Genomic DNA, 13674 nt, shown 5'->3' with positions numbered 1-13674 from the left:
TTTTAGTTACTACATAATAATCATTACTGATTACTAATATTGAAGGATTGCTAAGCAAAATTTGGCACATTACCTTACACCAGCATGTCGGTCAGGTGAACAGTGTAAATTATTATTATTACTACTATTATTAAGAGAGACCTCCAGGGAGTCAGGGACTCATTGAGAGAGGCTATATACTACATGCACCAGCTATCATGCTTATTCTTGAATTCGTTCACACTGCTTGTACTCACAACATCCAATGGAAATCCATTCCAATCATGCACCACCCTATGATATGAAAAATCCAGCCTTTACCCTCTTCTTAGCAGCATTTATTCTCAGTTTCCAAGGATGCCCTCTTGTCCTTTCCCCACCCTCCATAAATTGAAAAATTCCATCGATTGAAATCCTGTATGATCCTTTCAGAAGTTTGTGTCTCAATCATATCACCCCTCTTTCTCCTGTTTGCTAGTGTTTGCAGTCTACAAATTCTCTATCTGTCTTCATAATCAGTATTCCGCAATCCTGATATCATTTTCAACACTGTCCTTTGCACTTTCTCCAATATATCAAAATCACAATGGAAACCAGGAGACCAGTCCTGCGCAAAATAATCCAAGTGAGGTCTTATCGAGGCCTTGTAAAGTGGCAAAATGACATCCTTATCTTTACTTGTGAACGTTCCTTTCAGCATTACAATTATCTTTTGAGTTCTATTTCCAATCCTTGCTACATGGTCCCTGAACTTCAACTTCATATCTACTCCAAGATTCAGATTCATACTCCAAAATCCCTAGCCTCATCAGTTTCTTCTAGCATAATCCCACCAATATAATACGACATTGGATATCTAATGATGCTGAAGTGAATGACTTTGTATTTACTGACACTGAACTGACATCCATTTTCCAATGCCCACAATTCCAGCCAATTGAAATCAATCTGCAAGTACTGCTATCAGCAGCATTCCTGATTACCCTACCTATCTTTGCATCATCAGCAAATAGCTGTATGCTGCTTGTCAAATCCTTCCCAATATCATTAATGTGCTGATTGAATAACAGTGGATCAAGCACTGATCCTTGTGGAACACCACAAGTTACCTTAAGCCTTGCACTCACATCCGCTGTATACCACTTTTTGATATCTGTCAGTCAGCCATCCGCTTATCCACCATAATATTTTATAATCCAAACCCATATTCTCCAATTTATGCAAAAGTCAACCATGCTGTATTCTGACAAAAGCCTAGCCATAGCAAAATCCAAAAGTATCATGATGTATCCATTCCCCTTGTCTAGTTCAATGATAGCATTGTTAAAGAATGTGAGCAAGTTGCTAAAACATGACCTTCCCTTAGTAAACCCATGTTGCTCATTGTAAAGTAGAGATTCACTGTCAACCCATTTCTGAATGTGAGTCCTAACCAATTTTTCCAAAATCTTCAATTAGTATCCCCAATTAGTCGACCAATTAGTATCTCCTGAGATACTAATTGGTCGACAGTTGGACACATCGGCCTTTGCACCACCCTTGTGCAATGGAATTATGAGACATTATTTCAATTCCAGCGGAATCTTCCCTGTTCTGAGAACTCATATTAAATAGCCTGTTCAAAGGAATGCCAGTTCAGCTGAACACTCTTTTAGCACACATGCTGATATCAAATCCGTCCATATTACTGAATTCTCATTCAGATTGTGCAATAGAGCTAATACCTCATCCTCATACACTTGAGTTTCTTCATCCAGTGAAGAGACAGCAGTGAGCTCAATGTCATGTACACCAGACTGATAGCTTTTAACAAAATGGACACTCATTAGTTGAACAACCTTTTCTGCATCTGTAACCCTCACGCCATCTGCATTTAGAAGAGTTATTCTTTCATATTTATTCTTTCTTTTACTTGCAGCATATCGACAGAATTCTTGTGGGTTGTCTTCAGCATGCAGAGCCAGTTTCTTTTCATACTCAGACTTTGCTTTCTGTACAATAGTTGTGACTATTCTAGCCTGCAGCTATAATTTTCATAACGAACATCATCCTTATGCACACAGTATTCCTTCCACATCATCCTTTTCTTATGAGTCTCTTGCTTAATAAGATTACACATTGATTAGACTCCTGTCCTATTTATTCTTCGAACTCTTGGGACACTGTTATCGCATCACTTAAGTATTGTTTAAATGCCTCCCATACATTGTCGATATTCTTTCCATCCAGCAGTGGATCCCATTCCACTGAACTCAGGTCATAATTGTCCTGCTTTGCAGTTCAGCATGTAACCTTCTCCGAATAGAACATTCATAAACTTAGTCACTTCCCAAGTGAGTACTGCATGATCACTGTCACTAACTAAAGGCAGAATAATTACGTCTTTAATTGAAACACTCTCTGACACTATAATCAAATCTAACACTTTTTGATCTCTAATTCCTTCTGTCATGTGCTGCTCGAGGAAGTTGTCCTGCAATAGCTCAATAAATACATTTTCATTCTTCTCATGAGATTCTGATGCTACCCATCAATATTTGGATAATTAAAGTCTCCCATGATGATTACTCTTTTCATGTTCATCTTTTCTATTTGGTGATGCATTTCTTCATCACTAGCAATCGATCCACCAGGTCTGTAACAACCTTAATATAATTAACAGGAAATTACAATTTTGTTTAATCCTTTATTTGAGTGCAAGCAATCAAAGTTTGCACATGAAGTATCTGCACGACTGATGAATTCATATGAATTGTCTTAGTATTCCATAATATACTTCCTTTTGGATGCATATATTGTTATACATTATGGGAAGGATCATTATCCATACTGGCTTTGACCTTTGTGGCTTCATCAGTGGAAGCCAGATCCAGGAAGATACCAAGGTAACTGGTAAGCATTCTGGCATGATGGAGCGATTGGACCTATGCTGTTCTAAGCTGTTGGAAAAACTTCAAACTTTGTGTGCATAGTGATAAACTAGACCATATTCAGTGCAGATTAGTGGAAGGAGTTTATGATCTGTAAGTAGAGCATTGGTCATTTTCCGGAGTATCTGGTATTCTGTTTTTAAGGACTGAAGTTCTATTTCCCATTGTTGATTTCAATAGTTTTAAGTACATAATCAAACTTGGTTCTTAGCCTTATTGAGCACTTGTCTATGTTTTGGGGCCAGCATTCAGTGGTACTGGTGCCTGGCTCTATTCTTGTTGCAGATGAGATTTTTAATCTCTTCCAGAAGTTGGCCAGAGCTTGTGCATCTGCAGTGGCAGCTGCTAATGCAATTATTTATCTGCTTTTCCAAGCTCGAAATTAAGTCATTGAATTTTTTCCTTTGAGTTAGTGGATTCACGGTGGATTCACTCAGTGGTTGTTAGGTTTGTCTAACTGAGAGTTGGGAGCATATCAGAGATATTTTCGTATTGTGATCCTAGTTGGAGTAAATCTGGATTGTAATAAGAGCTGAAGTCATCCACTGCATTTTTTTTGTTATCGATGCATAATATGTTGTTGTATCAGTATATCAAGGACATCAGGAAGTCCTGCCACACTGTAATATATGGGTTCTGGAGGTCTGAAAATAATGATGTCCTGGCAGCAGCAAAGTTGTTGAGGGTTCTACTGTTCCAGTTCATAGTTCTGCAGCTCCAGGCTATATGTTTGGTGTTCAGGTCTCCTGCTACTTGCACTGCTTGGTTTATATCAAGAATTTTACTTGTCTGTTTTCAGCAACCATTTGTTTGTTTGGAGAGTTATATACACAGTATATAACTTTGGGGGGGGGGGGGGGGGGGGGTCTGCATTTGCAGTCTGAATATCCACCCCAATGGTGGTGCATCACTGTGTTCTATATCGTGCTAAACAAAGATGGTCATGATCAAGGGTGCCACACCCTTGATCTCTGCTTATATCAGTTTTTCTCTTTAATGGTCTAAAAGTGTTTTGACTAATAGCTTTGTCAAGAGACCAGAATGCATTACTGTCATTTAGAGAAGAAGCAAGTTCAAGTTACAACCTCCACACGGCATTTAAGCCCCACTGCAAACTTGCTACCCTTATCCGTTCTACCACTGCAAACTTGCTACCCTTATCCGTTCTACCAAAGATCAGCTCCCTCTCTCTCTCAATGCCAGGAGTTTATAAAGTACCTTGTTCCTGCATGCTGGCATACTTTGGAGAGACTGGTAGATCAGCAACTATCCACCTAGAAGAACACAAATCATACATCTGCAACTATGACATATGCAAATCATACATCTGCAACTATGATTATGGTCAGTCTGGCCTGGCAGACCATGCTTTGGATACACCCACAGGATCTCCTGGAAAAAAACCACCATGCTCTACCACAGTAAATTCAAAAAAAGAAAGACTATTTTTAGAATCTGCAGCAGCACTCAGAAATCAATCAAATCTAAATAAATATGGCTGCATTAAACTTCCAAAAATTTGGGAAAACCTTAATCATCAGAGATCACACCTTACATTCTAGGCAACCTACAATCGCCCATAAAGGGCACACCACCTAGATAGGACTTTAGAGTCACCCACATGTTTAGCTTGTGTATTGTGTTGTGTTGTATTTGTGTGTATATTACATTAGTTTTTTTGTAATCCCTGAAGATGTCTCAGTGACCGAGACGAAATATTGGAAGTATTAAAATCAGTTTTAATTCTTTCTAAGTGATGTATACATTCCATTAAGCCTTCAACATGATGACCTCACAGCACTTAAGCCTTAACACACGGAAAGAAGCAAGTGTTTATCTCTTTCAAAATCAGTTTTGTATGTGCTAATAGCCTGCCTGTTGCTATTCCAGGCTTTGGTGTAAAACAACAAAGGAAAATGGAGATTTTGGTGAAATCCTTTTGCAGTATGCCTGGTTCTTCATCTGCTACTGTACAGCCTTTGCATACTTCTTGGAGAACTAAGGCTTAGATAAGGAATAAGTGGATTGGGAAGTAAATATTTTTATATCAATAACAATTACTTCACTGATATGCTCATTTCAAGTGCCTGGATCAGAATTCTGATCCAAGCATGTGCAATGAACCAACCAGCAAAATTAGGCATAGAAATTAAGAAGATCATCAATCTCGTTCTTATATCAGATAATGGGTGGATGAATGTGACTATGGGAATGTTGCTCCTTGGGGAACACCAGATTGTCACTTAAGGTGCCTAGAAGGTTATCTAGTGTTCTGCTGAGTATACAAACAAGTTTTGTAAGATCATTGGTGATAGCAGATGTTTCATCTCTACAGATCCTTGCAGTTGGAAAAGACAAGCCAGTTGGAGTTGTGATCATTCAAATATTGAAGGAAGATGAACTTTCTATTAGTAAAATAGAATGGAGAAAATCAACATTTACAGAAAGGAAGTCAAAGATCAAAATGGGTGATATCAATGAGATTTTTAGAATCATTAAGATAATTAAGTTCATTAAGAATTTTACATGGCATTGTTGTGTTATAAGTTCTGTGACCTTTCATGTGGAGGGGGGGGGGGGCATCATTAAAGAAAAAAATCAAAATTAAGAGGGTCATAGAGACAGATGAATTTGTTGTCTCTATTGCCTGACAGAACAGAATTGGGTCGAGAGTTTTTTAGCCAAAGATGATCAAAAAGAGGAGATTCTAAGTTGGAAATTCTCTAACATGATATACTGGAATGAACATATACACAAACAACACCTCTGAGATGAAAGAGATAGTGTAACTGGGAAGAAATTTAGGTGCTTAAAGAAGCTAACATTTGACTTTTCATTAGAAAACATATGTGGTTTTAAAGACTGGAGATGTGAGCATCATTGAGGGTGGAATTAAGACCGAGTATTTGTAATACTCGGTAATACATGAATGTTTCATGTAATAATGTTTCATGTAATACATCAATAATTCATGTAATACATGAATCTGTAAGGCTTTAAGAGGTTTGTCTTTATCTGTATATAATCTTTCTCCTTGCTTAGCTCCTCATGATTGTTGTTTTAAGTTGAGTTCAAGTTAGTAGGGACATGAAGAATTTCACCCAATTCCTCACACACACAACTAACTGCACTCCCTCCTCAGCATACCTAGCAGAATGGTGGCAGCAATATTATTCACTACCAATCTGGAAACATCCTGAACTGTTACATTAGTTTCAATCCAGTGTACCATCTAGTAGCCAGTCTTCAGAAGGATCATTTTAAATTTGAGAAGAGGAAATGTGATGTCTGTTATTCTGAAAACATTATTCTCACTGAATTGTTGGCCTGGTTAGCAAAGTGATTAGCATACCCACTCTTCACTGTGAATATGAATGTTTGTGAATGTGAAAAAATAAAATAAAATTACAAACAAAGTCCTTATTGACAAATAATAGACTAATTTAGAGGAAAATTGTGGATAGGAGATTAATAATAGTAATGTAAACTTAATCATGTAGTGTTGCCATGGTAGCCTGACATCCCTTGAAAGTACATATCAAGAAACTGATGATGACGACAAAGTCCTTATTCCATCCAAAGTTCTAATGATTTACTTTAGAATTTTGATGGGTGAGTCACAAAAAAAATCATGCTGAAAGAAATGGGAAGAAAAGTAACCTTGACTTTGCTCTGGAATCCAAACATGGTTTTTGGCCACCCAACATAAGAACATTGAAGTAACTGAAAATATTCTCAAAAATGACCTTAGAACCATTGGGAAATACTTTCATAAATGGAGACCAACACCAAACCTCAATAAGTCCAAAGTTAGTTCTTTTCACCTGAACACCAAACTGGCAAACAGGAAACTTCAGGTTAAAATTAACAACATAACACTGCAGCACCAAGATTTCCCTAAATATCTGGGTGTTACCATGGATAGAACACTATCTTTCAAAAGACATGTGGAGAATACCTCTTTAAAGATTAGAACCCATAAAAACATCATACAAAAACTGTGTGGTTCTACATGGGGTTTTTCTGCTACTACACTACAATGCTCTACGTTGGGCCTAGTCTATTCTGCAGCAGAATATTGTTCACCAGTATGGCTAAACAGTCCTCATTATCAAGAAAATAGACAACACACAAATAAATGCAGCAATGAAGACAATAACAGGCTGTGACAAATCCACTCCCCTCTAGTGGCTTCCAACTTTGAGCAACATTGCACCACCAAACCTGCACAGACAAGATGCTCTTGTAAAAAAGTACAAAAAAATAAACAGCAACCCCCTGTTACCAATACATGAAGATCTCCCACATATAAGTATAAATTGCCTTAAATTCTGAAGGCCTCCACTAATACTGGCTGAAGAACTAGTAAATAGCGATTTCAACGTTAATTCAAAATGACTAGAAACTTGGAATGAAAAATTGCAGCCAGACTTAAACAAGTATATCCCTCCCAACCAAAATCCGAAAGGGATTGAACTTCCACGTCGTCTATGGAAAAGCTTAAATAGGATACGCACAGGACATGGTATCTGCGCAGACAGTTTATACAAGTGGGGAAGATCACCTACACCCCAATGTCACTGGCGGCCTTAAACCAACCCATCCAGCACAATGTGGAGGACTGCAGCATAAGAGCCTACCCTGGTGACCTGAGAAACTTTTTTGAGGTAGATCCTTCAGCTCTTGAATGGCTAGCTGAACCAGACTTAAAATTTAGTGACTTTTTCACCTGTTATTTGTATATGTACACTACCTGTCTCATTTTTATTGTCTATATTTTTATTGTATTTTGATGTCATTTGCCCATGAATTGTTTTTTTCACTACAGGTATTTTCATGGAAACTGCTCTGCTGAACTGATGCTATATTTATTCTGGTTTCTAAACAATAAACACATGAGCAGCTGCTGATCAACACCCATTTACACTCTAAACTTATTGAATCAGCTTCTTTCTCCTCTTTCATTCTATTTACTTCTTTTCTTTGGAATAGCCTCTCTCACTTTGCCTATCTTCCCCAAAGACTATAACAATCAGCCATTCAAAAATCCCATCAACAGAGATCCCTTCATTCTTCTTATTCTCTTGTCCATACATGACACTGATGTGCTACAGGTCCTGTGACCTTGCATTGTGAGTCAGATATTAATAAAAAGCAGTACCTACAAAATACAATCCAATGTTAAGAAGCTTCTTATTTCTATTCCCCATTCCTACCCATATCATGTCCATTCATGTTAGAGGTTTAATGGAATATTAACAGCACAGAGAAAGGATTAAAACTAATTTTAATACTTCCAATATTTTGTCTCCATCACAGAGACATCTTCAGGGATTACAAAAACTTTTTGTAACAACACACACACAAATACAATACAAAGTGAAACTAAAGTCCTATTTAGGTGGTGCACCCTCTATGGACATTTGCAGGTGGCCTGGGATGTAAAGAGGGATCTCTGATAATTAAAGTTTCCCAAATTTTGGGAAGTTTAATGCAACTGTATTTGTTTAAATTAGGTTTATTCCTGAGTGCAGATGCAGATTCAAAGAATAGTCTTTCTTTTTTGAATTTACTATGATGGAGCACAGTAGTTTTTTCCAGGAGATCCTGTGGGATATATCCAAAACATGGTCTGCAAGACCAGATTGACCATAATCGTGTTTGCAGATGTAAGAACTGTGTTCTTCTAACCGGATGGATGCTGACCTGCCTGTTTGTCTGAAGTAGGCAAGTTTACAGGAACAAGGTACTCTATATACACCAGGAACTGATAGAGGAGGGAGCTGGTCTTTAGTGGAGCGGATAAGGGTAGCAAGTTTATGGTGGGGCCTAAAAGCTGTATTGAGGTTGTACTTTTTTAATGATCTGGCTATTTTTTCTATAGTACCACAGATGTAAGGAATGGTGATGGCATTTCTGAAGTCCTTCTGAAGAAATGGACGGGGAAGGACTTGATTATTTTTTTAATTCTATAGTCATTATAGCCATTGGAAAGGAAGGTGTTGTGTATGTGTTTGAGTTCGGTTGAAAGGGAAGTTTTACTGGAACAAAGATTGTGGGCCCTATTGGTCAGAGTTTTAATATTAAAATTAGTTTAAATCCTTTCTCAGTGCTGTTAATATTCCATTAAACCTCTAACATGAATTCTTCACAGCACTTAAGCCTCAACACACATACTAAGTAGTATAGGTTGAACAACCTTTCAGGGATGGAATTACTATAAAAAACTGATGTATACTTTATATCAAGAAAGCAGTGTTTCTAAAAAACTTTGTTAAAGCACTGGAGAAAATGGATCCCCAGGACTTAAGCAGAAAATTTTCAATATACCAACAAATATATATGTTGGACTTCAATTAGGGAAGTGTTAGAAGTTGCAGAATTCAAAAAGATTCTCACTAAAATAGAATTAGAAAAACCCTGATGTAGTGAGTGATGAGCAAGGTGAATGGCTCATGGTTCCACAAGAATATCACATAGTAATGGTACAATAATACTAGGGAAATGGAATGCCAGCATGATGGTCAATTACTGTCAGGTTCCTTCAAGGAGAGACATGGAAAAGTGCTCACTTTTCCATGTCTCTCGAAATATTATAAACACTTTAAAATTAGTATTTTTTTTTTTAATTAATTTATTTTAGTTTATTCTTCTTCTTCCCTCTTTTGTGTCAAGGGTTTCTATTCATTTAACTGCAGCCATACACAAGGATAAGGTAGTCAGCCTATGTCTCCCAGTATATCCTATATCTGTAGAAGTGTTGAGTTCTCAAGGCTGGTTTGCCTGCTTGCAGGATGAAAAACCTGCAGTCCATACCCAAGACCGGCTAACTTGGCTATGTCTGAGAAAGATCCTAAGCTCCTCCCCAGGCATACGGTTGTGAAGCGCATAACCACTAGGCCTAATCGTGCAGACCTTATTTTTTTTATTTTATTTTTTTTCAGTACCTAATACTTCAGCAAGCTCATATTTTGAAATATACTTCAAAGAATCCATACCAAGTTTTACTTTCAAATTTATGTTCTAAAATACAACAGAGTACACGTTTTGAACTTAGTTTTAATATCCTCATTAATTAGTATTATTTACAAACACTGTAAAGGAAGACCACATGATCTGAAAAACAAGGAAAATATACAGAAAGCACAGAAATTGAAGCATAGAAGGTAACATAAGGGAAAACAAAGAGACAAGAATCTGAACTTTTAGATAAATGTAATTTCTTAAATATCAAATTACTGTGTTGTAATTTTACCATTCTGTTAATTGCACTCATCAACTTTCCATGATTACAATGTTGTTCAAAGCATGCACCCTGTGCCCACAAGCATACTACTGCATGTTACTCCACTCACTATTCCCACTGCATGTTCATTTTTGATGCCATTAATAATAATCCAAGATACAGCCTATTAAAGTCCAAAACCTGGTCAAGTTCTTTTTTTTTTTTAATCATAATTTTAGGATGAAATTATTATTTTCTGTGTGCATGTGTCTAAATTGAATGTGTTCTTTCTTCTGGCTGATTTGCCTAGTTACGGGATGAAAATCCCAAGGTTCAGGAAGGAAAAATCCAGTCACTTCCATATGAGACCAGCTTATTCAACTGCAAATTAAAAGGTCCTAATAATGTTTCTTTGCATCCTAGATGGAATTAAAATCCAGGTCTTTCCAACAAAGTGCTATGAGAAAACCTACTCAACTATGAAAGTTCTTCTAATATCATTAGAAGCTTCATTCCAAACGAATTAGCAAACCTAATTCTGTTTCTAATGAATTTATTCTATTGTTTCCATTTAATTTTCCACCTTCACTAAAAATTGTACCTAAAGAGCTGATTACTTGTTCTACAGATTTCCTATGCAGTATGCTATTGATGTTTTCATTGTTCCTGCTGATTTTCATAAACGTTCTGGAAACTTTGGAGGAATGGGTAAGGATAACAAGAATGGTAAGATCCATTGGATTTCTATTCAGAATATGGACTAGTTGATATAATCATTCATAATACCAACAAGAAACAGAAAAATCTCACTGATAGTGATGTGTTAACACTTTTTCAGGGCACAGGAGATTTGAAATAGGAGGTGATCACAATTTAGTTTTGAGCAAAATAAATAAAAATTACTTTCACACTAAAAGAAAAAAAAAATATATATATATATATATATATTTAAAAACAGAATAAAATTCATGATGTATCAGAGGTGAAATGCAGATTAAAATGTATAAATTTTCTGGCCTGAATGGCTGAGGTTTCTTCAAGTGGTTAGCATGTCCACTCTCCAACTAAAAGGTTGAAGGTTAAAATTCTGCTGTGGACATGGATGTTTGTGAATATCTTTTTTGTGTTTGTGAACTGCCCTGCTTACTATGGAGACCTGAAGCGGCTCGATAAACTTCCTTGTTTGGTCTATAGAGCAATGTTTTCAGATTAGGTAAAAAAATATACATATAAAATAAATTTAAAATATATCCTTAGCTCATCCATAGTACTAATGTGCTATATATTTACATATGTGCTATATTTACATATATTTACATAGTACTAATGTGCTATATGTGACTCTCATCTACAAATGATGAGAGTCACATAAAAAAATGTAACTCCCATCCAGATGTTAAATCTGAGGTGAATCAAGGATGCACATTATATCCACTGTTATTCTTCATCTATATGAATCATGTTATGAATAGAAATGGCATTACATATCATATCAAAATTGGAAATGTTAATCTCAGCTCTTTTTTTATATGATGTCATATTTTTAGATAAATCCAATACAAATCTGCAGGATTCTTTAACTAAACTGAATAACTCCCATAACAAACTGGGTAAGAAAATCAGCAATAAAAGCAATAAAAATACCATACAAAACAAGCAAGAACACTGATTATTTTCTATAGTTTCCCATCAACTGCATGGGAAACCTATAGTGAGAAGCCAATTGAATAAATTTATAAGGAATAAAAATATTAAAAAAAAGAAAGAAAAGAAATTAGTGAAGACAGACACCAAACTATGTACAAAACAGTGCTCAAACAAATTCTTAATTATAAATCTGAAAGGAGGCACTAGATTAGAAATAAAACAGCTGCCTGTTCAAAGACGAGAGACCAAAGATATGAAAGAGTCTCAAAAAATTAGAACAGATGGCAATGATGGAATCATATTAAAAATAAAGATATTAAGAACAAACAGGCCATTGTGAGTATTCTAGAACATATGGGAAAAGCTAGCCTGAGGTAGCGTGGCTACTACTTAAACAGAATGGGAAAAGAAAGGTTAACAAAACAGGTATCTGATGCCAAGATGGCAGGAAAAAGACAACACCGTACTATAGGATACATATCAGGAATTTGATGATGATGAAGGCATATGCATGTAAATCTTAAAGTGTTTTTTTTGGTGGAAAGATCAGTGGGAAAAAAAGACACCAGGGACTGATGCAGTTAAAAGTACATTAAACCAAAAAACATAAGATCTGACAAGACTCTACAGAGTCCTGACAGGTAACAGATTAATTTGATGTAAATTTTCATTAGGAAGTTAGTAATAATATAATCCTGTCATTTAGTACTATCATAATATTATACCCTCTCCATATAGACACATATCAGGAATTTGATGATAATGAAGACACACGAATGTAAGTGTTCAAGTGTCTATACTAAGGTGATCATCTTATCAAAATCCCGAAAGGATAAGTAAACATGCTACGCTAGAAAACACAATCTGAATTATGAAGATGAAATATCACAAAAATCTTATTCAAAGGCATGTACTTTTTAATCCTCTGATTTTAAAATGCAATCAGAAAATAAAACTAACTTTTCTGATACCAATACGAAAACAAAACTGCATCTGCCTACAAGTCATAAGGATTTTTTTTTCTGAAAGAAATTCGCAACTGTTTAAGAAATCCAATCAGTTGTATAGAAAGTTTCTTTTCTCTATTCTAGTTAAAATATTTGATTAAACTAGAGTTGTATTTTTAAAAGGCAAAAAGGTTTCGCTCTGGAAGCAAACTGTCATTTGCAGATAAGACCACAGCTCTTCCGGAGTAAATACCTAATTACACTGTGAAACTAAACTCTTCTCAAAATGACCATAAATAAATAACACGTCTGTGTATATATTTGGCCTTGTTATGTAGATAGGATTCTGAATTTTGCTCTATATATAAATATTGGCTTACCTGTTTGGGAATATTCATCTGGAGTTTTACCTGCAGCCATCAACCACCGACACCAGTCGATTGTATCCCAATCATCTATTGGTTTACTTGGATCTAAAATTGTATCCAGCAATTCATTTAAAATTTTTGGATTGGGAGAACGGGCACATTCAGCTTGAAGATAAGCAGCAGTCCCTCTTTTACCCTTTTTGATTAACACCTCTGCTGCCATTTTTCTCCTGAAACTGAAGCGAGGCAACCATCTGCGCCCTCTATATATATATATATATATATATATATATTAATAGATAGATAGACAGATAGATTTAGATATGATGGTGTTTGATTACATATACATGGTGATATGTATTAGTTATGCATGAATCTCTCAGTATATGAATCATATATATATTAATACTTGTATGATTCTTGAAACTGAACATATAACATATGCAGCTGAACATTAACAATTAAGTTTATTCCATTAAACTGTTCAGCATTTTTTTTTATGTTGCTTCCACACACGAAAGGTTATATGCAAGCCTATAGTACATTTTGTCCTGAGTATGGGATAAGGATTTTTTCTA

General features: G+C 35.9%; 1 protein-coding gene across 2 annotated transcripts in view; it reads right to left on the bottom strand.

Moving 5' to 3' along the window:
* Ubr3 (Ubr3 ubiquitin ligase) overlaps positions 1-13319 on the bottom strand; it is a 542232-nt gene extending 528913 nt beyond the window's left edge. For both annotated transcript variants that reach the window (XM_090394146.1, XM_090394147.1), the window contains exon 1: positions 13109-13319. In XM_090394146.1, the coding sequence (XP_090250272.1) occupies positions 13109-13319 (211 nt within the window). The remainder of the gene's footprint in view (positions 1-13108) is intronic.
* Positions 13320-13674: the final 355 nt, after the last annotated feature.

The sequence above is a fragment of the Typopeltis vanoorti genome, chromosome 6, assembly GCF_054136105.1.
Source record: "Typopeltis vanoorti isolate ZY-2024b chromosome 6, IOZ_Tvanoo_1.0, whole genome shotgun sequence".
Lineage (NCBI taxonomy): Eukaryota > Metazoa > Arthropoda > Arachnida > Uropygi > Thelyphonidae > Typopeltis > Typopeltis vanoorti.
Note: the sequence above shows the minus strand (reverse complement) of the source record. Positions and strands in the feature narration are given on the sequence as shown.